General features: G+C 40.1%; 1 protein-coding gene across 1 annotated transcript in view; it reads right to left on the reverse strand.

The window, feature by feature from the left end:
* Positions 1–1,032: 1,032 nt before the first annotated feature.
* The window catches only part of CDH17 (cadherin 17), a 78,086-nt gene continuing 55,509 nt past the window's right edge, over positions 1,033–23,609 (reverse strand). Inside the window, exons 13-18 of the mRNA XM_017538105.2 lie at positions 17,744–17,988; positions 14,296–14,426; positions 11,501–11,740; positions 5,153–5,269; positions 4,903–5,016; positions 1,033–2,257 (exon numbers count right to left, since the gene is read on the reverse strand). Of these exons, the coding sequence (XP_017393594.1) occupies positions 2,157–2,257; positions 4,903–5,016; positions 5,153–5,269; positions 11,501–11,740; positions 14,296–14,426; positions 17,744–17,988 (948 nt within the window). The 3' untranslated portion in view covers positions 1,033–2,156. The remainder of the gene's footprint in view (positions 2,258–4,902; positions 5,017–5,152; positions 5,270–11,500; positions 11,741–14,295; positions 14,427–17,743; positions 17,989–23,609) is intronic.

Raw genomic sequence — 23,609 nt, forward strand, 5'->3', positions numbered from 1 at the left:
CCCATATTTCTTGGAGGCTTTGTTCATTCCTTTCATTCTCTTTAATCTTGTCTTCTCACCTTATTTCAGTAAGTTGATCTTCAGTCTCTGATATCCTTTCTTCCACTTGATTTGGCTATTAATACTTATATATGCTTCATGAAGTTTTTGTGCTGTGTTTTTCAGCTGCATCAAGTCATTTATGTTCTTTTCTAAACTGGTTATTACCGTTAGCAGTTCCTGTAACCTTTTATCAAGGTTCTTACCTTCCTTGCATTGGGTTAGAACATGTTTCTTTAGCTTGGAGAGGTTAGTTATTACCTGCTTCTGCCAATTTGTCAAACTCATTCTCTGTCCAGCTTTGTTTCCTCGCTTGAAAGGAGTTGTGATCATTTGGAGGAGAAAAGGCATTCTGGTTTTTGGGATTTTCAGCATTTTTGCACTGGTTTTTCCTCATCTTCATGGATTTATCTACCTTTGATCTTTGAGGCTGATGACCTTTGGATGGGGTTTTTATGTTGGGGTCCTTTTTGTTGATGTTGTTTTCTGTTTTCAAACAGTCAGGCCTGTCTGCTACAATTGACTGGGGGTCCACTCCAGACCCTGTTTGCCTGGGTATCACCCGCAGAGGCTGCAGAACAGGAGAGACTGCTGCCACTCTTTCTCTGGAAGCTTTGTCCCACAGGGGCACTGGCCTGGTGCCAGCCAGAACTCTCCTGTATGAGGTGTCTCCCAGTCAGGAGGCACAGAGGTCAGGGACCCACTCACGGAGGCAGTCTGTCCCTTAGCAGAGCTCAAGTGCTATGCTGGGAGAATCCTCCTTGTCAGGATCATCTGCTGTCTTCAGAGCTGGTAGGCAGGAACGTTTAAGTCTGCTGAAGTTATGCCCACAGCCGCCCTTCCCCCAGATGCTCTGTTTCAGGGAGATGGGAGTTTTATCTATAAGCCCTGACTGGAGCTGCTGGGGAGGCCATTTTTAAACATGAAAAATAATCATTTTTAAACATAAAAAAATTCTTCCCTCCACAAATAAGAAGAAACAGGAAGCAGAGCTGAAGAGATCAGCAAACAAAAATGCCCACAGCCAGTGTTTATTCTTGATTTGTTACCACTCTTTTTATGTCTCATTTTCCTCCACATGTTAAATATATAATAACCAAAACTTTATTAACATACAAATAAAGAAAACATGCGCAGCATGTAAGCATGGCAGGTAGTGAGGAAACCTGGCCAGCTGACTGGTTCTTGCACCAAGGTTTACAGAGTAAGTTGTGTTTAAACATCTTCTGTGCATCTGTGTCATTTCCAAGTTGAAGAATTTCAATCAAAGAGCAACATATGTCACATGGGTTAAAGACAGACAATTAATGACACAGAAGCATTTCTGCTCATACTAAGGGAAAAGGCTGTTTTATTTTTTTCCCCGAGTTATAACTTTGTTCTTTTCTGAAAAATGTTTTAAATACAGTGAAATACCAAAGGAGACAAGGATTAAGCAGACAAAGGATGGAATCAGAAAAAACAGAAATGGAATCCAGGAAGTTGTGTGGGACACAACTGATGTAGCTCTTTGATAAAGAAAAAAATGTACAGAATAGTTAATGAGTCTGTCTTGGGAAAAGGAAAGAGAAAAACACATTGTTTTGTTTTATATAAGCAGCTAAGCTATTTGCAGAAGGAAAAAACGTCATGGGAAAAAGAAAAATGTCTAATATCTATAGCGCATGAAATATCTAAGCAGGTGGGTACAGTGGCTTATGCCTGCATTGGGAGACCCAGGCAGGTGGATCGCTTGAGGTCAGTAGTTCAATACCAGCCCAGTCAAGGTGGTGAAACTCCAACTCTACTAAAAATACAAAAATTAGCAAGGTATGGTGCCTGTAATCTCAGTTACTCGGGAGGCTGAGACAGGAGAATCACTTGAACGCAGGCAGTGGAGGTTGCAGTGAGCCAAGATCACACCACTGCACTCCAGCCTGGGTGACAGAGCAAGACTTCATCTCAAATATATATATATATTTGAGATGTATATATATACTTAGTAAATATTAAAGGACAAGAGGGAGTATCTTTAAAAAATTATAATGCACATGTTGGATGAAAGGTACTATTATAGGATTAGATCGCTGTTATTGAAATAGCAGTTGACATATAAACTCAAACATTCATTTTCAAATTCAGCTTCTCAGAGGTTTGACTTCAGATGCCTGAGTACTTTCAACATTATCTTTGCCTTTATCCTTCTTCATGCGGATAAACACAACTGTTAAAATTATACCTAAAAGAAAAAACCCAGGGTCAAATAAATGGGATCTTTTAAAATGTACTGTCACATTCATTTATGAAGTAGTACTGTGATGGGAAAAAATCAAACTCATCTTTGTATGTGGTTTAACAAAGTTTCATTTCCTAGTGAATAAGGGACTGTAGTTATTGACCTTCTTGGAGGGAAATAAGCTTATCATTTATCCTGTTGTATGTATGTCTCAAGTCCCAAGCCATAGCTGACTTGGTGGCTCTCACTGGATCTCTCCCTAAGAATATAGGACCTAATGTGCCACACTATGGAGTGTATAAGCACCTGACAAAGTTCCTGAACTTTATATATACTTAATATTGATTCTATTCTTCCCCTTTCCTAGAGAAAATAATCCAATTAGCACAACCAGAAAGCTGTTCTCTGACCTGCTCACCTCCCTGAAGCTGACTTTCATTGTGTCCACACCAGACATCGCATTTCCTTGGGCACCTTCCTCTTGCATCCTGCCTACATTGTTGTGGGACCCTGGGTAGACTATTTAACTTTCTTGATTTCTCCCATCTGATAAAATTACAGTGCGCATCTTAGCACTGATTGTGTACTGTCAAACAGTCTACTACAAAGAAGGGAGCTGTTTGAAGGAAACTAACCTGCTAGTAAGTTTATAAGAGGAATCATGGCAGAAAAGACTGGTTGCTCAGAAACTTAGTTGCAAGATAGGTTTGGAATTATAAGGGCATGAAACTGTAAAATCCTATTCTATTTCTAGATGTCCCCAAACTTAACCAGTCTTTAACTTGTGGCAGGATTATAGAATGAAATTGGTATGTTAAGAAAACTGCTATTTGATATGTAAATTCAAAAATCCTTTCAAGGTGGGAGGGCCAATAAAGCAGAGGCAGAAGGGACCTTGGTAAGTGAGTGGGACCTCAAAAAGCCAGCTCAATTACCATGAAAAGTGTGCAGCAGATAGTGGTTCTCAGGGAGAAATGGTGATCACCATGCACACATTAGGACGGGCAGTGGCCATGACATGAACGCCCTCCCATGCCATAGGGAGTGTGGACTGGAGGGTATAAAGAAATGGGGACCCCTTTCTTTATACTCTGATGCATGAATCAGAGTCCAGTGTGACACACTGGATCATGAGATAAAAGACCAGATGCTGAGAGATCAAGAATACTTAGAATAATCCTAGCCTTTCTTTTAAAAGAAAAAGCATATGAAACCATGACCCACTTCACTTAGGTACGAATGAAATAATGAAGTACCTACTTCTAATATGTTTAACTTGTGGAGGGGACAACACTTGAAAGAAGGTAATTACTATACATAGGTTGAGTATCCCTAATCTGAAAATCTCAAATCTGAAACTTTTGGGGTACCAACTTGATGCCACAAGCAGAAAATTCTACACCTGACCTCATGTGACAGGTTACAGGCAAAACTTTGTTTCATGTACAAAATTACCTAAATTTGGTATGAAGCCGGGTGCAGTGGCTCATGCCTGTTATCCCAGTACTTTGGGAGGCAGACGGGCGGATCACCTGACGTTAGCAGTTTGAGACCAGCCTGGCCAACATGGTGAAATCCCATGTCTACTAAAAATACAAAAACTAGCCAGGCATAGGTGGCGGGTGCCTGTAATCTCAGCTACTCAGAAGGCTGCGGCAGGAGAAGTGTTTGAATCTGGGAGGCAAAGTTTGCAGTGAGCTGAGATGGTGCCACTGCACTCCAGCCTGGGCAACAGAGTGAGACCCCATCTCAAAAAAAAAAAATTGTATGAAATGCTTTCAGACTATGTGTATAAAGTGAATTTTATGTTGAGATATCTTGGGGATGGGACCCAAGTCTCATCATGTATTTACAAATGTTCAAAAATCTGGAAACACTTCTGCTCTCAAGCATTTTGGGTAAGGAAACAATTTGAGTAGGCACTGAGTTGTTTGCAAACGAGAAAAAAAAAAAAAAAAAGCTAGATCAGGGGACTCTATTGTCTAGCCAGGCCAGAGGCTATGGTAGAGGCTCTGGTCATGATGCAATGAGTTATTCTGAGTAATAAAGAATCAGGGTCCTATGCATAGGGAAGTTCTACACTATACATGTCAGGTATCTCAGTGTCTCCACAGAAATAAGGGTATGCATGATATTGTACCTGGTTTTCAGGGTATTTACCACCTTTTTTAAAATAGAAAATTAAGAGTGCAAAAACACTAAACTTCACATTTCTAAAAAATTTGATTTTGTCAACTTCTACCTCTCACGACAGTGGCAGGTGAGACCATAAACTCTGTTGTAGGATCGATGTATGTCTCGCCTGTCGCTATCCCCCACATCAAGCACAGTGCATGATACACGGCACACTCCATTTCTTCCCTCTTTATCACAAAGCATTGTAACTAGGCATGAAATATAGCAATTGATGGCTATAAAGCCCCTTATATTTCTAAACTAAACAATAAGGCAATAGAGACAGAGGGTGGTACTAAAGCTGAAACTCCAACCAAGAAAGTCTGATATAATTTGCCAGTGATCTACCTTCTGGGCTATTGCCTGGGTTGCCATTTGAGCAGCCATTAGACCAGTCCAGGAAGACAGGCCCTGAGATAAGCTCACATTTCTGAGGCCCAGGATAAGACGCTGAATTAAGAAATTACACTCACCAATGACCAGAAGGGTGGTCAACAGTATACCAACTGCCATGCCTATGGTGGGTATCCCAGGCTGGTGACCTGCTGGCCGGAAACAGCTTCCTTCCACACAAGTGCAGAATGTAACTGAAAAGCAAGACAGTATTTTGTAGGATAAATATTCAAGTGAATAGTTGCAGAATCCCACATCAAAGATGAGAATCTCCTCAAATGGCCCATGGTGACAGATACTAGCCTGAGTTGTCTATAGCAAAATACCTACCTGGTAAAGAAACAATGCCTTCTAAGGGGGGCCGACCCCCATCGTTGATGCGGATTAGGACAATATATTCCCTCTCCTCAAAGCTTGTGTGCCTGGTAGAGAGTCGGGCATGAGTAACTGCCAGGACAGGAAAGAAAACATGAAAACACAACTTCAGACCCTGGATCAGCAGGAATCAAGCTCATCTTACATCACATACTAAGGTTGACTGGAACATGGCTAGATATGAGTTAAGCTGCCGAAAGTATCACACACAACATTCCACATGTATCTTCTCATAAGGTAGGAAAGGGCTAAAGCATCCTTTAAGTTCTTAATTCATGATTTCTCTATAGAAATTAATACTAAATATGGTCAATTATCATTTCTGGCACTTATGCTCTATAAAGTTACCCCAAACACTGAATTAATGAATACTGAACCATTGCTCCTGGAAGAAATACAGGATTAGTTTCCTGTGAGCTTCTAGTCACATTTTCCCTAACTGATCAACATACAACCTTGTTTTTTTGTGTGCTTATGTTTCAAGATATCTTATTTAACATACATTGTTGACTCTAACATTTCACGCACATCTAACAGCGCTAGAACTCCTTCCTGAACCAAGCTTATCACACACACATATTTAGGTTGGTGGAAAAATAATTGCAGTTTTGGCCATGACTTTTAATCTGTGGCCCAAAACCACAATTTTTCTCTGTAAGGCACACATCACAGCCTTCCTCTGCTTAGGAACTCTAAACAGGACTTCAGCACTATAGTTCAGAGCCATTTTAAAAAATGAAATCATCAATGAAAAGCACAAAAATGTGAAAAACGGGGCACTACAAAAAGAACAAAAAGACCCACTTAACAGTATAAGAGCTGGGAACATATGTGTCCAGTAATTCAAATTTTTCACCACTCTGCCAGTGTCCATGAAAGCAAAAGCTTTAAGTACTGACTTTTGGGTTACAAATTTTATCACTTAGATGATTTTATAAACAGCATCTGCAAATAATGGAATCGACTGTATATGTCAGAAGATTGGACAGTACCTGGGACTGAGCATCTGCAGACCTGATCTGGGTTTCAAATCTGCTGCTTGTTAGCTATGTGATTGGGTAAGTCATAACATTTATAGGCCTCAAAATCCCTCTGAGTCCAGAAATAAGGGTATGCACGATATTATACCTGGCTTTCAGAGTATTTACCACCGTTTCTTAAAATAGAAAATTAAGAGTGCAAAAACACTAAATTTCAAACTTTTAAAAAATTTGGTCTTGTTACAATTTGTGCTTATGCCTTCCCTGTTCATATCTGCCAATGAATTTTCCCAGATTGGGGACGACTTAAATATTCATATTTAAAAATCATTATGGCCCACCTAGATAACATATAGTAACAGGGACCAGATTTACCATCCCACTAAAAACAACTAAAAGAACAGAAAATATATGAAACCATGGTTTTAAAGATTTATATATTAGGCAATGGACAGTGATTTCTAAAAGAAAAAAAGCAAATGAGGTAAATATTATAATTGCCTCAGCTTATCATCCAAAGCAAATATCCAGGTCTCAGTTGCAGAGAGTGGAATGTTCCCATGATGTCCCTGAGCTGAGGTGATGGAGCACAGGAGTAAGGGGAGGTCAAGGCAACTAGAGTTTACAGAGCAGAGTCCTAGAGAGAGCTGCAAAGAGAATGCTCACTAAAGAGATCTATAGAGGGGTCTCTTAAGGCTTTAGCTGAGTACTGATCAGCATCTGTGTATGAAGGAACTACTCAAGGCTGGGAAAAGAACCATCTGAAAGAGAGCACAGAGCTTACAAAGGGCCAGGAATCGTTCCTGGTTCCAAGAGCTGAAAATCTCATAATTCATGTGCTACCAGGTAGAGTATGCAGAAGGCTTCACCTCACAAGTTTGAAAACATTAACCCTAGAATAGTCCTACCTAAGAAAACTTAAAAGCAACACACACATGAAAGTGTCACATATTTTCCAAGCAATCTAACTGTATTTCACAATAAAGTTCAAGAATATTTATGGGAATACAAAATATTCAGCATCCAAATGTCTGGAATTTAATAAAAAATTGTCAGACATTCAAGAAAAGAGAAAAATATGACTCATGAGAGAAAAGATCAATTGAAGCCTACCTGGAAATGATATATATTACATAAATAGTAGGAAAAGACATGAAAACAGTTGTTATATTCTATGTTCAAGAAGCTACAAGACTGAGAAGTATAGATAGACATGGAACATACTTTAAAAACCCACAGTTAAGAAAACTACAAATAGACTAGGTTGTATTAATGGCTATAATATAGCCATTGAATATAGCAGAAAAAAAGCAATAAACTTGAAGATATAGAAATAAAGCTATCCAAAAAGAAATACAAAAAAGAGTAAGTTTGAGACAATTTAAGTGGCCTAATATATGTGTAATTAAATCCCTGAAAGCCAAGAAAGATAGTGGAGAGAAAAAAAATTGCTGAGATAATGGCTAATATTTTTTCCATGTTTAATGAAAACTCCAAATTTTCAGATCCAAGAAGATCAGCAAACTTCAGGAAGAAGAAAAATGAATAAAACACCACCAAAGCAATATAAGCATCAAATTACTTAAAACTAGTAAGAGAATACCTTAAAAGCACCCAGAGAAAAAATAATATAAACATTCAATGGAACAAAGAAGAAACCATAGTGGGCAGGGCACCCCAGGTGGTTTACACTTGTAATCCCAGCACTTTGGGAGGCCGAGGCAGGTAGATTACTTGAGGCCAGGAGTTGGAGACCAGTCTGGCCAACATGGAAAAACCTCGTCTCTACTAAAAATACAAAAATTAGCTGGGCATCATGGTGTGCGCCTGTAATCCCATCTACTAGGGGGCTGAGATTGCATCAGTGTACTCCAGCCTGGGCAACAGAGTAAGATGGTCTCAAAAACAACAACAAAAGTGGTGAAATATCTTTGAAATACTGAAAGAAAAAATGTCTCAAATTTAAAAGTATTCTAGTCATATGTTTTCTGGTTATGATGTACTTAAATTAGAAGTCAGGAAGTTATAGGAAATATTCCCAGAATATTTGTAAACTAACACATGATCACAAAATCTAAAGGGTTGGGTTCTACTGGAGTCACATAAGAGAAAAAAAAAATCTAAAGGGAAAACACAATATATCAAACTTTGTGAGCCAGGCATGGTGGTTCATACCTGCAATCCCAACATTTTGGGAGGTGGAGGTGGGAGGCTCACTTGAACCCAGGAGTTTGAGACAAGCCTGGATAACACAGGGTGATCCCCATCTTTACAAAAAAGTTGGCCAAGGGTGGAGGCTCCCACATGTAGTCTCAGCTACTTGGGAGGCTGAAGCAGGAGGATCATCTGAGCCCAGGAGTTCAAGGCTGCAGTGAGCCATGATCACACCACGGCACTGCAGCCTGGGTGACTGAAGGAAACCCTGTGTCTTAGAAAAAATGCAGCTAATGTAACACTAAGATAAATTTGTAGTACTAAATGTCTGTTTAACAAAAAGATCTCAAATTAATGGCATCAGCTTTAATGAAAACAGAACAAGAACAAAAACACGATGTAAGAAGAATAAAGGAAATAATAAAGATCTGGCCAGTGGAATACAAAACAGAAAAAAAAAAAAAATCAATGAAACCAAAAGCTGGTTCTTTGAGAATATCAGTAAAATAAACTTCTAGCCAGATTATCAGGAAAAAAGACAATTTGCCAATATCAGAATGAGGTGATAGCTCTACATATTCTACAGATATTAAGAAATAACAAAATATCATGAACGATGTCAATAAATTAGATAAATGAATAGACAAATTATTTGAAAGGTACAAGCTAACAAGCTCAACCAAAAAGAAATATATAAATTGAATTCTCATATATCTACAAAAGAAAATTGAATTTGTAGTTAAAACTTCTTTTAAAAAAATACACCAGGCCCAGATAACTTTACTGGCAAAAACTTTAAGAAAGAAATAATACCAATTTTATGCACGCTTGTCCAGATAATTGAAGATAAACAGGTCGAATGCTTCCTAACTCATTCTACAAGGCCAGCCTTGCTCTGGGGCCAAAGCCAAAGACACTACAAGGAGAAATATACAGAGAGACCAACATCCCTCATGAATATAGATGCAAAAATTATTTAAGCAGTTTTAGCAAATCAAACCCAACAATATATAAACATGGTAATATTTCATCACCAAGTAGGCTTTATCTCAGAAATATGTTAGTTTTAGATTCAAAAGTTGATATAATTCATCAATTAATAGACCTAAAAAATCAAATCAGCCACATAATCAATACATGGACAAAAAGCACTTGAAAAATTTAACATCCATTTTTAATTTAGAAAAAAAAAAACCTTCATAAATAGGAATAAAGGGTAAAGTCCTCAATCTAATAAAGATCACCTACAAAAAAACCTGCAGCTAACATCATACTTAATAGTGAAAGGCTAAATGCTTTATCCCTAAGATCATGAACAAGTCAAGTATTTCTGCTCTTACTACCTCTATTTGACATTGCACTGAAGGTTTCAGCCGGTAATTAAAGAAACAGAAGGCAAACAGATTGAAAAGGAAGAACTGTCATTATTCACAGACAACATGATCATATATGTAGAAAATCTATGAAATCTAAAAAAATAAGGTCAGCAAGGCTGTAGAATACAGATTAGTATACAAAAATTATATTGCTATATCTAGAAATATTTAAAATATCAAAAATATGAAATGATTGATTAGGGAAAATTTCGCAAGAGCTATATACTGAAAACTAAATCACATTGCTGAAAGAAATTAAAGAGCTTAGTAAGTGGAGACATAGTTGGAAGACTTAATTTTGTTAATATATCAATTCTACTCCAGATTCCCCTATAGATTCAACACAATCTCAATGGGCTTTTTTGGTAGAAAGGAACAAGCTACATTCTAAAATTTATATAGAAATGAAAAAGACATAGAATGAAGGAATTTTGAAAAAGAACCAAGTTGGAAAAATTAATCTACCTGATCTCAAGTCTTATAGAGCTATAGTAATCAAGACAATGTGTTGTTATAAAAATAGACACAGATGAATAAAACAAGAAAAATGCAGAAACAGATTTATGTATAGGTGGGCAGTTGTTTTTTGCCAAAGTTGTTAAGACAATTCAAGGTGAAAAGGATGTTTTAAACAAAAATGGTGTTAGAACAGTTAGATAGCTATGTTAAAAACAATAAACTTTGGTCTTTACCATGCTGCCTATGCAAGCACATCTCAGAGATATTATGGGTTTGTTTCAGGGTCACCACCGGTCATTAGAGAAATACAAATAAAACCATTATGAGATACTACTCCATGCCCACTGAAATGGCTAAAATTAAAGAGACCGAGCACAGCAAGTGCTGGGAGACTGCTGAGCAACTGGACCTCTCACGCACTGGTGAGAATGCAAAATGTTAAGAACAATTTGGAAAGCAGTTCAAACTTTTCTTAATCATACACCTCCCATACAACTCAGCCATTCCACTCCTTGGTTATTTAACCAAGAAATAACTTTCAGTATTTAACCAAGAAAACTGCAAACTTTTGTCCCTACAAAACATTTGTTCAATCCTCACAGCAGCTTTTTTTGTAATAGCAAAAGTTGGAAACACCCTTAGTTACAATCAACAGGTGAAAAGATACAGTCATTCAATGGAATACTACTCCTCAATAAAAAGGAACGAAGCATTGATGCCTGTAACAACACCAATATATCTCAAAATAATTATGAAGTAAAAGAAGCCAGACCAAAAAAGTATACATACTACACTATTCTACTTAGCTAAAATTATTGAAAATGAAAACTATTCTATAGTGATAGAAGGCACATCAGTGGTTGCCTGGGGAGAGGGTATGGGTGGGAAGCAGATATTATTATAGGGCATGAAATATCTTCTGGGGGTGGTGGAAATGTTCATTACCTTGATTGCTCTGATGGCTTCAGTAGTATTTACATATAGTCAATTCTCATGGAATTGTATACTTTAAATATATATTATATCTCAAAGCTTTTTAAAAAATTCTATAAAATCTGCTTTCTATCTGTCATTGGAAATTTTGCAAATGATTCCTAGGTCATCCAACTGCTCATCTACACCAACTGGATGCTGTGTGGGCACAATCTTTCCTCCCTTAAAAGCCTGGGGCTTTGTCCCCTGTGGAGTCCTTCCCTACGCAAGTTTCCAAAGCATGAACTTCCATCCTGGAGCACGAGAGAAAGCTCTGTGCTGAGTACTACAAACCCACCAAATTAATTAAAACCTACATTCACCATTCATCTGTTTTTTTCCATGTATTTTTGACAACTCACCGTTGATTTTGGAAACTTCCCAGTCATTTTCTAAGTTTCCACTGGCGAGGGAAAATGTAAAGTGGGGACCCCGAAATTTCGGCTGATCATCATCAGTAGCCTCGAAAATCAGACTTCCAGGTGCACGGAGGGGATGGCAGAAGAACAAGCCTGTGTACTCCTTGGCCAGCCTGGGAGGGTTGTCATTCACATCTAAAAGCGTCAGGTGGAACTCTGACACAGAGCTCAAGGAAGAACCCCCTAAAGAATTGAATGATTGAAACGTGGGATCAGTTCACTCATTTTCCTCTGAACAAGAAAGATTTCCCTTTCTTTAACATTTAAGCAGTTAGGTACACTGAGATGCTACAAAAAAGACAAGCATTTAGAATCAAAAACCTAGTTTCATTACTGGAGAAAAAGACTTACCATTATAATAACTAAGGTCTATGTGCTAATATTTTACAGATATTACTTCAAAATAATTCTGAAAACTGAGCTCAGAAGTTGTGTAACTGGCCCAAGGCAGAGAGGTTTTCAATCCAAGAGGTTTAACTCTAGCACTCACACCTTCACTTGCTCCTTACCAGGCCTTAAGCATGTTAGTAGAGTTTTCTAAACATGTTAGTCATGTTACTTTCTTCAGCTGTGTGGCTTTGTGAGCATCCCGCATATAAGTGAATGTTCTGGAAAAGTAAAAGCCTCCACAGACATTTACTGTATGATAGGAGTGAAAAACTTGGACTCTGCAGCATAACCGGTTGGTAGCTGCATAATCATGGGCAATTACTTAATTTCTCAGTGCTTTGGTTTCCTCGTTCATAATATGTGGTCAATAATAGCACCTACCTTATAGTGATGTAAGTTATGACACTGAGTGCTCTGTATGGGGCTGTCAGTGCAGCGTAAACACTGACCGTCATCATGTACTCCCCGACACCAATCACAGACATTGTTTCTACAACTTCTGACTCTAACCTTATTTGATTTCAGGAAACATTTTCTTGCTCCTGCTTCATTTCCAGTAAACCCTGTTTGCTTGCTTTTCTTCTCCACATCTTTTATGTCCATGGCTACACTTAACCAAAGACAAAAATGCTGCTGTGTGCTTGAAGTCATTGTATCTATTTACATCATGTCAGCATCAAAAACTAAAAACAGAACAGGGTTTTGGACCCTGGTTTTGATTTTTGAAACTCCTAGAATGTGAGAAACTCTTGGGACACATCCAGAGTGAACTGCTGATCCCCATGGTATGAGAAAGGGGTGTGCCTGGCATAAAGGCTCAGCCAGAACCTGCCTGCTGCTTCACTGGGAGCTTTTAAATCAAGAGTTAAAAATGTACACAATGTGATAGCAGAATGTGCTTAACTCAAGCAAGAGACAGAAACAGAGGGCCTGTCCACTCACACACACTCTTCCTGAGCTGGCACGCGGTTTCGCATTACTTGACTGAAGTAACTTTGTCTTTCTTAGTCTTTCCATACGCAGGGACCATTTTTATGATCCCTGTCTCTGTTCTCCATTTCAATTCTCAACCCTGGGCCTCACATTCTGAACGGTTTTTTTTCTGTGGCGGGGTGGGGGGGAACCGGGGGGGTGTCTAAAACTGTATTTATTGAGTAATAATTACTTTAATTATCTTTTCTGGTAAACCTGGCAGATACATTTACTAGCTAATTAGAGCCTGATCAGCACTGGATCAACAGATTTCCTACGTGTATGTTTCAAAATTCCATTACAATGCAAAGAAACTCAATGTGTTAGTTGCTAGGCTTATTATTGAGTAAACATAGTATTCTTATGAGTTTATTTTTATTTTAAAAATTATCTAGAACTCCACCTTTGGAGCCAGCAGGCAATATATATCACCACAACTGAAAAATGATGCAAAGATTATTCAAAAATGCCTCAAACATCCCGGGCTTTACTGTATAATAGTCTTTCCTTTCAAAAGCTCACTTGATTTCATCAAAACAGATTACCCTGGTTCACCCAAACCTGAAGAATCAGAATCTCCAGGGATGGACTCCTAGTGTCCATATTTAACAAGCTCCCCGGGGGATTCTGACACATATCAAAGTGGAGAATATTTCATAAAACATTTCCTGTTTCCAAAAGGATGAGAGTTACAATTTAAGGCTGAAGGAACAAGTGGTGGTCCAGGTGAACAGGTAAGTGGTTTGACTCCACTTAAAGCTCCTGAGAGAAAGCCACAACCACATTGGAAGAAGGAAGGTAGTTAAGCCAGGGACATGGAACCTTCTACAAGAGACCATAGCTGCTACAGGAAACCACAGAGTGAGCAGCAGCCCTGCTACGGCACAGGTGTTTATCACCTTTAGCAAAACCATGACGGGGCCGGGCATGGTGGCTGCCCCTGTAACCCCAGCACTTTGGGAGGCTGAGGAGGATGGATCACCTGAGGTCAGGAGTTTGAGACCAGCCTGGCCAACATGATGAAACTCTGTCTCTACTATAAATACAAAAATTAGCTGGGCATGGTGGCACGTGCCTGTAATCCTAGCTACTCAGAAAGTTGAGGCAGAAGTATTGCTTGAACCCAGGAGACGGAGGTTGCAATGAGTGGAGATTGTGCCACTGTACTCCAGCCTGGATGACACAGCGAGGCTCCATCTCAAAACAAAAACAAAAAACAGGAAGGTGTGAGCACTCCCTTACGCTTTTGTGCCCTTCTGAGCTTTCCACTTTAAGGTTGTGATATTCTGGTGCTTTGGCACTGTTAGTTTTCTTATCTTCCCTCCCATTTCAACTCATGTATCTTCTGATAATATATGTTCCTTTTATTTGCTTACCTACTTCGGTGGCCACCACTTGTACCCGATACGGACTTCCAGCTTCTCTGTCCAATGGAGCCACACTAAAGATCTCACCAGTCACGTGGTCAATTTTAAGCCAACCTCTTGTGTCTCCTCTCAGTGAATATCTTCATCAAACGAAAAGAGCAAAAGAAAGCCCACATTACTTTGCATGAAAATGTGAAGATAGTTCATGCATCAACTAAATATGTTTGTGCATCCTTTAAATATGTTGTAAGTACAAATGATAATGCTCGTAATGATAATCTCAGCATTATCAATTGTATATTATTTACAACATATTTAAAAGATCTGTTATATTATTAATGCTTTGTTTTCATTTAATCTTCAAAAGGAGGATTCGTTCATCCTTACAACGTGGTGTTTGTGCTTGCGTTAGGAAGGGTATAGTTCACAACCTCTGGGGAAAGTAGTTCAACTTTTATGGTGATCAAAGAATTCAAATTAAAGAAACCCAGAACTATCCTTTAAAACTTCTTAGCAAACCACCCATCTAGAAAATTTGAACACCCAGTGGTGGAAACATTGGGCGAGATGGGTTGATACTCATAGACCCTGGTAATGCAGTGAATTCCTCATCCAACAAACATCTATTGAGTGTGGAGAAGATCAGGCAGTGGACCAAGGGCAGAGGTTACAAAAAGGGGCACGTAGGCAAGTAGAAGAGGTAGATGAACAGATAATTCCAATAACATGTGGCAAATACAACAGAGGGGGGCCCTATGGAATCCAAGAGAAGTTTATAGGAATAAGCAAAGTCTTTCTAAGGAGCAGAGGTTAAAGGCAAGAAGAGGACACTTCAAACAAAAGGAATGTGTGAGCTAAAGTACCAAGGGCCAAGGAGCAGCATGGTGAGTGTGGGATCAGGCGTTTCAGCAGTGTTGGGCTATGTATACATGGGAAGCAGAAGATGGCAAAAGGCGAGCCAGATCATAAGAAGCAGTGGGCAGCCAGCCAATGATTTAAGCAGGAAGGTGACCTGGTCATATTTGTGTTTTCACCAGAGCTCACTGGTAGGCATGTGGAAGATGAAGTTGAGAGAGACAAGACTAGAACCACAGGAAAACCAATGGCACAGTCCTTTAAAAAGCAACACATCATAGTTATAAGCTTGTCCATATCTTTAGACCAAATAACTCCACTCCTGGAAATGCTACCTAAAAAAACCCAATTTAATCAAAGTTTAAAAAGAATTACATGCATGCATCTATTCAAAACATTTTCTATAATATACTGGAAGCAACTACATGTCCAAGAATAAGAGTGATTAAAAAATTATATGTTGATTTCCCACAATGTGGGAATTAAAAATTTACTAAATTTTTTTTAGTATATTCCATATGCCAAGCACTGTGTTAAGTTATATATATGGGTAATGAATATGAAACTCTTTATACTTGGAGTTTCATCCTGAAAGAGATGGGAATGCTTTGGAGGGTTTTGAAAGAGGAGTCAGATGATCTGATTTACTTTTTTAGAGGGTCACTGACTGCAATTCAGTGAGTAGATTCAGGGTGGGGCGAGGGATGGCAGGGGCAAGGGCGAATCCAAACAGACATGGTGGTACCTTGGAGTAGGCTGGAAGCAGGGAGAAGCATGTGGACTCTGAATATATTTCAAGAAAATAATCTATAATATTTGCTGAAGGACTGTATTCAGATCTGTTGGGTGCTAATAGATTTCAAGTTTGTGGAACTGGAGAAATAAATTACTCAGGCCAACACTGGAGTCATCTTTAATTCTTAACAGACTTATTACTCATGTCTGAGCTATTGATTATTCCTTACCCCTGAACTACTTTCTTCATTTGTCTTCTGGAATTGTAGCTTCCAGAACACCTCTTCTCAGTCTCCCATGCTAACCTCCTCTTTCTGACCTCAATGGTATATGTATCCTTTCCTTTTTCCATCACAAGAATTTTCTTACATGCCTTTATTTTTCTCACTTATAAACTAAACTTTTTATTCATGTCTTTGGCTGATGATTTTTTTTTTTTTTTTTTTTTTGAGACAGAGCCTTGCTCTCTCACCAGGCTGGAGTGCAGTGGTGCAATCTTGGCTCACTGCAACCTCCACCCCCTTCCCCAGGTTCAAGTGATTCTCCTGCCTCAGCCGCCCAAGTAGCTGGGACCACAGGTATGTGCCACCACACCCAGCTAATTTTTGTATTTTGAGTAGAGACAGGGTTTCACCATGTTGGCCAAGATTGTCTTGATCACTTGATCTCATGATCCACCCACCTTAGCCTCCCAAAGTGCTGGGATTACGGGCATGAGCCACCGTGCCCAGCTGATAGATAATTTTTATAGCCTTTTCATGAAGAAGGTAGGAGCTTTTGTTAAATAAATGGTTGTATACATTATAACGTTTTGTGTCTTCTCATAATTTTTGACTCAGTAGTATCTACACTAAACCACTGAGTATACCCCCTACTGTTCTTTCTGCTCTATAAAACTGCAGAAGTAGTTAGAGAGTGAAACTGTAGGTGGTAACTTTACTTCTCAATGATCAGATAACGGTCTCAGAGGTGAATCTGAGTGCTTGAAGGACAGCTCAATGGGAGACAAAACTCCCTCCAGATGTTCAGAGAAACTTAAGGAATTGTCTGTCATTCATAGCCATAGACAGGTGGTGTGATGTGTGATTTAAGTCATGCTGAAATATTTTTTATCCCATAGACAGGTGGTGTAATGTTGCATAATAGCAGCAAAAGATCTGAGTCCAAGTCTTATCTATGTACTTAACTGTATGAACTTAAAGGTTTTATAGATATTATACAGATATATACAAATGTATATATCTTAAATTCATCATCATTGTACTTTTTAAGGCAAATCTGTGTGGGTCCTATTGAACTGAACAAAAAGCAGGGGAATTGCTAAGATGGAAATATTTACACATTTTGTTTAACCACCTCAGCCAGAACACCAGCTTCTCCAGGGGTGCCCCAGACCAGCTCTTTGGAGCCAAGGAACCTATGTATCCTACATCCAGAAGATTCCCTCAGCCCTGTAAGGTGGCCTGGGCTATGGGCTTTGTGTCTCTGTCTAGAACTCCAATACGCCTTTGAGGCTGGAACCCTTTCCCAAGCCCCAGCCCAGATAACTGGCTCAGACACAGGTTCTGGTTCATTGAGTCTCTCAGAGGTGAACCTCACCTCCTGAACTGTCCAGCTCTCAACTGGGACCTGAAGCTCATGGGCTGGAATGGAATCTCATGCCACTTCCCCCTTGTCTGAGCCTGGATGCTTATTGATGAACCACCATCCCTTGGAATGTCCCCCAGGGGTTGACACCTTCCTAAACCAGGGCCAAGCTCATCATTGCTGAGCATGCTGTGCTCGTCAACCCTGGAGTCAGTACAGGCCAGCTCCTCCTCCTTCCCACTGGCTTCAGTGACCACGCAGCCAGGCCTGCCCCCCTTACCTTATGTCCAGACCTTCTGGATCCTTGGCAGTCACATTGCCCACTTTGGTGCCTATAGCTACATCCTCACTGACATTTGCTTGGAATACATGTTGGGGAAACTGTGGTGCTTCATTCACATCTGTCACAATTAGCGTGAACTTGGCAAAAGAACTTTCATTGTACGTCACACCAAACACTAGAGGCTCAGGATTTTCTGCTTTGAACACAATGTTGGAAACAGCTGCTGTTTCAAAATCAAGAGGCTGTGTAGGAAAAAAAGAGAAAATTATTTCTGGGGTGATTAGCTCCCTTAAAAGATTCATTCCCTATGCTTCTTAAACTCTCATTTATTCAACATATGATATTGGGGAAACTGGATATCCACATGCAAGAGAATGAAATCAGACTATCTCATACCATATATGAAAATCAACTCAAAATAGATTACAGACTAAAACATAAGACTAAAACTATAACACCACTAGAAGAAAACTTTCTGACATTGGTCTTGGCAATGATCTTTTGTTATTTTTTATTTTTGAGATGGAGCCTCACACTCTGTCACCCAGCCTTGAATGCAGTGGTGCGATCTTGGCTCACTGCAAGTTCTGTCTTCCAGGTTTGTTCAAGTAATTCTCCTGCCTCAGTATCCTGAGTAGCCGCCATGCCCAGTTAATTTTTGTATTTTTAGTAGAGGCGGGATTTCACCAGGTTGGCCAGGCTGGTCTCAAACTCCTGACCCCAAGCAATCTGCCAACCTCAGCCTCCCAAAGTGCTGGGACTACAGGCATGAACCACCATGCACAGCTGGAATCGAGGTTTATTTGGCTCCCAGTTCTAGAGGCTGGAAAGCCCAAGAACATGGCACCAGCACCTGCTGAGGACTTTGTGCTGTCCTGTGACAGAAGGGCAAGCCATTTCTTGAGATGGAGAGAGGAAACTCATCCTTTTATTTTTAGTAAAGATGGGGGTTTTGCCATGTTGGCCAGACTGTTCTCAAATTCCTGATGTCAAGTGATCTGCCCGCTGTAGCCTCCCAAAATGCTGGGATTATAGGCATGAGTCACTATGCCTAGCCTAGCAATGATCTTTCAGGTGTGACCCCCAAAGCACAGACTACTAAAGCAAAGATAAACAAATTGTATTACGTTAAACTAAGAAGCTTCCACATAGCAAAGGAAACAGTGAAGAGGCAACTTACATATTGGGAGAAAGTATTTGCAAATACACTTTTGAAAAAGGGTTAATAAAAAAAAAATTTAAGGAACTCAAACAACTCAGTAGCAAGAAAACCACCTGTTTAAAATGTAGACAAAGGACCTGAATAGTCATTTCTCAAAAGAAGACATACAAGTAGCCAACAGTTATATGCAAAAATGCTCATTACTCATCATCAGAGAGATGCAAATTAAAACCCCAATGAGCTATCACCTCACACCTGTTAGAATGACTATTATCAAAAAGACAAAAAATAAACATTGGCGAGGATGTGGAGAAAAGGGAATCCTGTATGCTCTTGGTGAGAATGTAAATTACAACAGCCACTGTGGAAAACAGGATGAAAGAACCTCAAACAATTAAAAATAGAACTACCATATGATCCAGCAATCCCACTACTGGGTATATAAGGTCAGTATGTCAAAGAGAAATCCTCACTCCTATGTTCACTGCAGCATTATTCATAATAGCCAAGACATGGGATCAGCCTAAATGCCCAATAACAAATGGATCAACAAAATGTGAGATATATATACACACACACACACACACACAATGAAATACTATTCAGCTTTAAAAATGAAAGAAGTTCTGTCATTTGTGATAACATGGATAAATCTGGAGGATATTATGGCAAGCAAAATAAGCCAGGCATGAAAAGACAAATACCACATGTTCTCACTTGTAAGTAGAATCTAAAGTGTTGAACTTAGAGAGTAGAATGGTGATTACCAGGAGCTGGGGTGTGAGGAGATTGGGGAGTGCTAGTAAAAGCTTGCAAAATTTCAGTTAGGAGGAATAAGTTTAAAAGATCTATTGTACAATGTGGTAACTATAGTTAACAATATGGTGTATACTTTAAAATCACTGAGAGAGTAGATCATAAGTATTTTCATCACAAAAATGATAAGTATGTGAGGTAATGCAGATGCTAGTTAGCTCTAATTAGCCATTCCACAATGTATGCATATTTCAAAACATGTTGTACTCCTATACAATTTTTATTTGTCAATTATAAACAAGACAGACTTTCATAGAAGCGGTTCTCAATCCAGTGTCAGCAAAAGCCTTCTCAGAATGATTACAGAGCCATGAAAAAGTATTTTTCTGCAGAACTTATCAGAGCTTGCACTATGCTAATGTGTCTTAGAAGAGGAATTAGAACATGGAATGCCTCAAATTTATTTAGCTGTGGGATACTTCATTTATTCAATAGGAATTTATTGATGCTCCCAAGACAGTTCTCAGGTGACAGCTTGGGAAATGCTTACATACAGACTTCTGTTTTTTATGGGAAATAACTTTCCAGGGGCCTCAAAACTCAAGCCCCCAAATCAAAGATTTTAAACCCATAGAGGATGGGAGATGGAAATGGAGATGACAGATGATCTGCTGAAGAAATGCCAGATGGAACCAGGAATGAACATCAAGGAACCAATTTTGGGTTCATATGAGGCAGAACTGAACAGTTAGGGCTACCCAAGAGTACTCCTCCTAGCTCTTCAGGAGTGGGCTCACTGCTGTCCTCTCCATGTCTGCTTCCTCATCCCTAAATTCAATCCTCAAACTGACAAGCTGCACATCCTCTGCAGTCTCATAGCACCTAACAGATCTAACTGTTGGTCTGTTTTAGATCTTCACTGACCCTAAGCTCCGTGAGAGGAAGAACCGCGTCATACTCATCTTTGCTTCTCATCTCTTCCCCAGCATGCAGTGCCCATAGCGGACCGGTCAGGAATACAAAGACCAGAAAGGCCTGGTCCTTGAGGGCCTCCATGAAGAGGAGATTCTGGAGAACATCCTCACCCTCCAGAACCCTCTTCCCCCATGCATGCACCAACACACACCATTGTGACTCACACTCCAGTTCATAAGTGCTGTGAGACAATTTTTCACGTGGAAGGGTGGGAACCGTGTGTAAAGACTCAGTTCATTTGAGATAGAAGAAGCAATTGAAATTTGTTCAAATATGTAAGATATAAAATCATGTCAGCCAGCTAAGTGTGACAAAAGAGGTTGTTCATGGTGATAAGCACCCACTCTGTCTGCAGGGCTTGGCCTTCGACAACCTCATGATCACTGCACATAGTCCATGGTTCAATTAGGGCTTCTCCCCTGGAGCAGGGGTCAGGGGAGCAAGCTGAAGTTTCTGACTCACAGGGACCCACTCCCTGTCCCAGGAGATGACAGCAGAACTGTCCAGTTGAGATAAAAGCCTAGTAGACCAAGCAGGAAGGCAGCAGCCCCCAGAATGAGCTTGTGATGGGGACAAAGGACACAGCTCTCTGTTCCTAGATAGTCCAGCTGAGTACAGGCCCCGGCAGGCAGCACAGCTGTCCATATGCTCAAGCAGAGCATGTGCATCCATCCTCACCACCAAGCAGGACCTAAGCACCCTCCTTGGCTTTTCCCCATCCCATCACTGTGGCCCCAGAGACAAGGGTTTAAAGAAAGGAGACAGTGTATGTGTGCAAATGAGAAGCAGCCTGTGTTACCAGAATAGAACGTGTGAGGCTGAGCGTGGAAAGAGAAGACTGTATGGTAAGCTGAGGAGTTGGAACTTCACCCTTGACTACCAACGTCAGATCTGTGTTTTAGAAAGAACTCCAGGAGCAGCTGCGTGAGGGATGGATTTGAGGTGATCCACACTGGGGTGGGAGACCAGCCAGGAGGCAATGTCAGTGCTCCCTAAACACAGGTTGGAAGAATGAAAGAAAAGCAGCAGGCTGCCATTGAGAATTCTGTCCATGTAACTTCCACACCTGGAAAAACACCAAACAAAATCTGGAGAAATCATTAGAAATGGAAGATGCTAAACTAGCAAATGGTGATCAACAGAGCTGAACCAAGAACAAGCCTTGTCTGGCCACATGCATTATGTTTCATGACATGGGGATATGACTGCAAAGCCAAGGCAACTCAGTCCCATCTAGCAAGATGTATTCAAGTTAGCTGAAAAAACCTACTCATACCACGATTCCTTTTGTGCACACAACTGCCTGAAAGGCCAAACCTAGTGATTCAGATTCAACCTGGAAACAAAGAAAGTGCTGAAGGAGAGGGCTTGAGACTGGGATATTTACCATTTTCACCAGGGATCACTGATGAGATCAAAGTGCGCACATGAGTTTTCCAGATGACATTTGGGCCAGTTAAAAATAGCTAGTGAACTGAGAATTCAAAAGAATCAGTCATAGTGGAGAAGTGACAAAATTTGCAAGTTTAAAAAAAAATGGCAGAACCCTGAATTTCAAGAAGGAGGATCCCAGGAGAGTTGTTGTTGAGCCAGGCAGGGCTCAAAGAAATAGCTTTCCTGCTCAGGACACACGTTTGGTCCTGAGAGCATGATAACCAACCACATGAGAGGCTGGAGTTTGGGCAGCAGTGAATACAGAGCAGGGAGCATTTCTGACACTTGTATAATCTGAAGCGTCACTTTCGGCACTTGCCAAAATTAGTCATTTCCAGGCTTTCCCCTTGAGAGGCTAAGGCCGCAGTCCTCAGTATGCACCATTTGACTCTTGAATTAGGCAAGTTTGGTCCCTGTAGGCAACAGGGAAAAGCATACCTGTCCACAGGTAGAATCCTGGCTCTGACTAATTAGAATCAAGTGATGCCACATGTTTATTAAGTTTGCAACCTGCTGGATGCTGTGTTAGGAACTACATATATATTTTTGCATTTAATTCTTCAACACCCTTACTAGAAAGGTGCTACCATTTTACCCATTTTTACAAATTGGAAAACTGGGACCTGAGAAGGTACATCATTTGCTCAAGGCCACAAGCTGGTAAGTGGCAACTCCAGGCCTCCCAGAAATTATTTCATGAGAGGAGCTGGAGGCCTGGAGTCAAGTTGCCAGCTCTGCCATCACCAGAAGGCCTGACTGTACCTTGCTGTGGGCCTGAATCTCTGCCTCCCTTAGAGTCAGTGGGAGAGGCAAAAGAGAGTTTAATGGAAATGGACTACAGTTGCCATATATGAGACCCTCAGTGAATTTTACCTTGATTAGCACATCTGTAATTCAGATGAACTGTAAGAGATATAATTGTATTTAACAAACTTAGTTTAAACTTTTAAAAATTATTAACACAGTGGTTCTGAACAGTGGCAGTCCCTTTATGGCTTAATAGGCAAGGATTTAGAAGACAAAGGCGTACATAAAAACCATATTATACAGTCTATAATTAATTTAAAACACTTTAATAACAAATAGTATGAATACATACATTTGTTATGCTTTTATTCTATATCCTAGGGGGGGAATTGGCTAACATTTGGAGTATCCTAATCAAGAATCCACAGCCCAGGGCTGACTGTTGCTTAGCATCTGAGAGAACTTAATCAGAGAGCTATATCCCAGATATATGATAGTCCTTCAGCCAACACTATCTCAATCAGAACTAAATTTGTTAATTAGCAAAGTGATCTCACAAATAAATGTTCTTGGTGACATGAGTGGTGTCTGAGATATGCACTTTGGGCCATGCGCAGTGGCTCATACTTGTAATCCCAGCACCACGGGAGGCTGAGGTGCAGGTGGATCATTTGAGCCCAGGAGTTCAAGACCAGCCTGAGCAACATAAGGAGACCCCATCTCTACAAAAATAAAAAATTAGCTGGGTGTGGTGGCACACGCCTATGGCCCCAGCTACTCAGGAGGCTG

This window comes from Cebus imitator, unplaced genomic scaffold (assembly GCF_001604975.1).
Source record: "Cebus imitator isolate Cc_AM_T3 unplaced genomic scaffold, Cebus_imitator-1.0 Scaffold109, whole genome shotgun sequence".
Lineage (NCBI taxonomy): Eukaryota > Metazoa > Chordata > Mammalia > Primates > Cebidae > Cebus > Cebus imitator.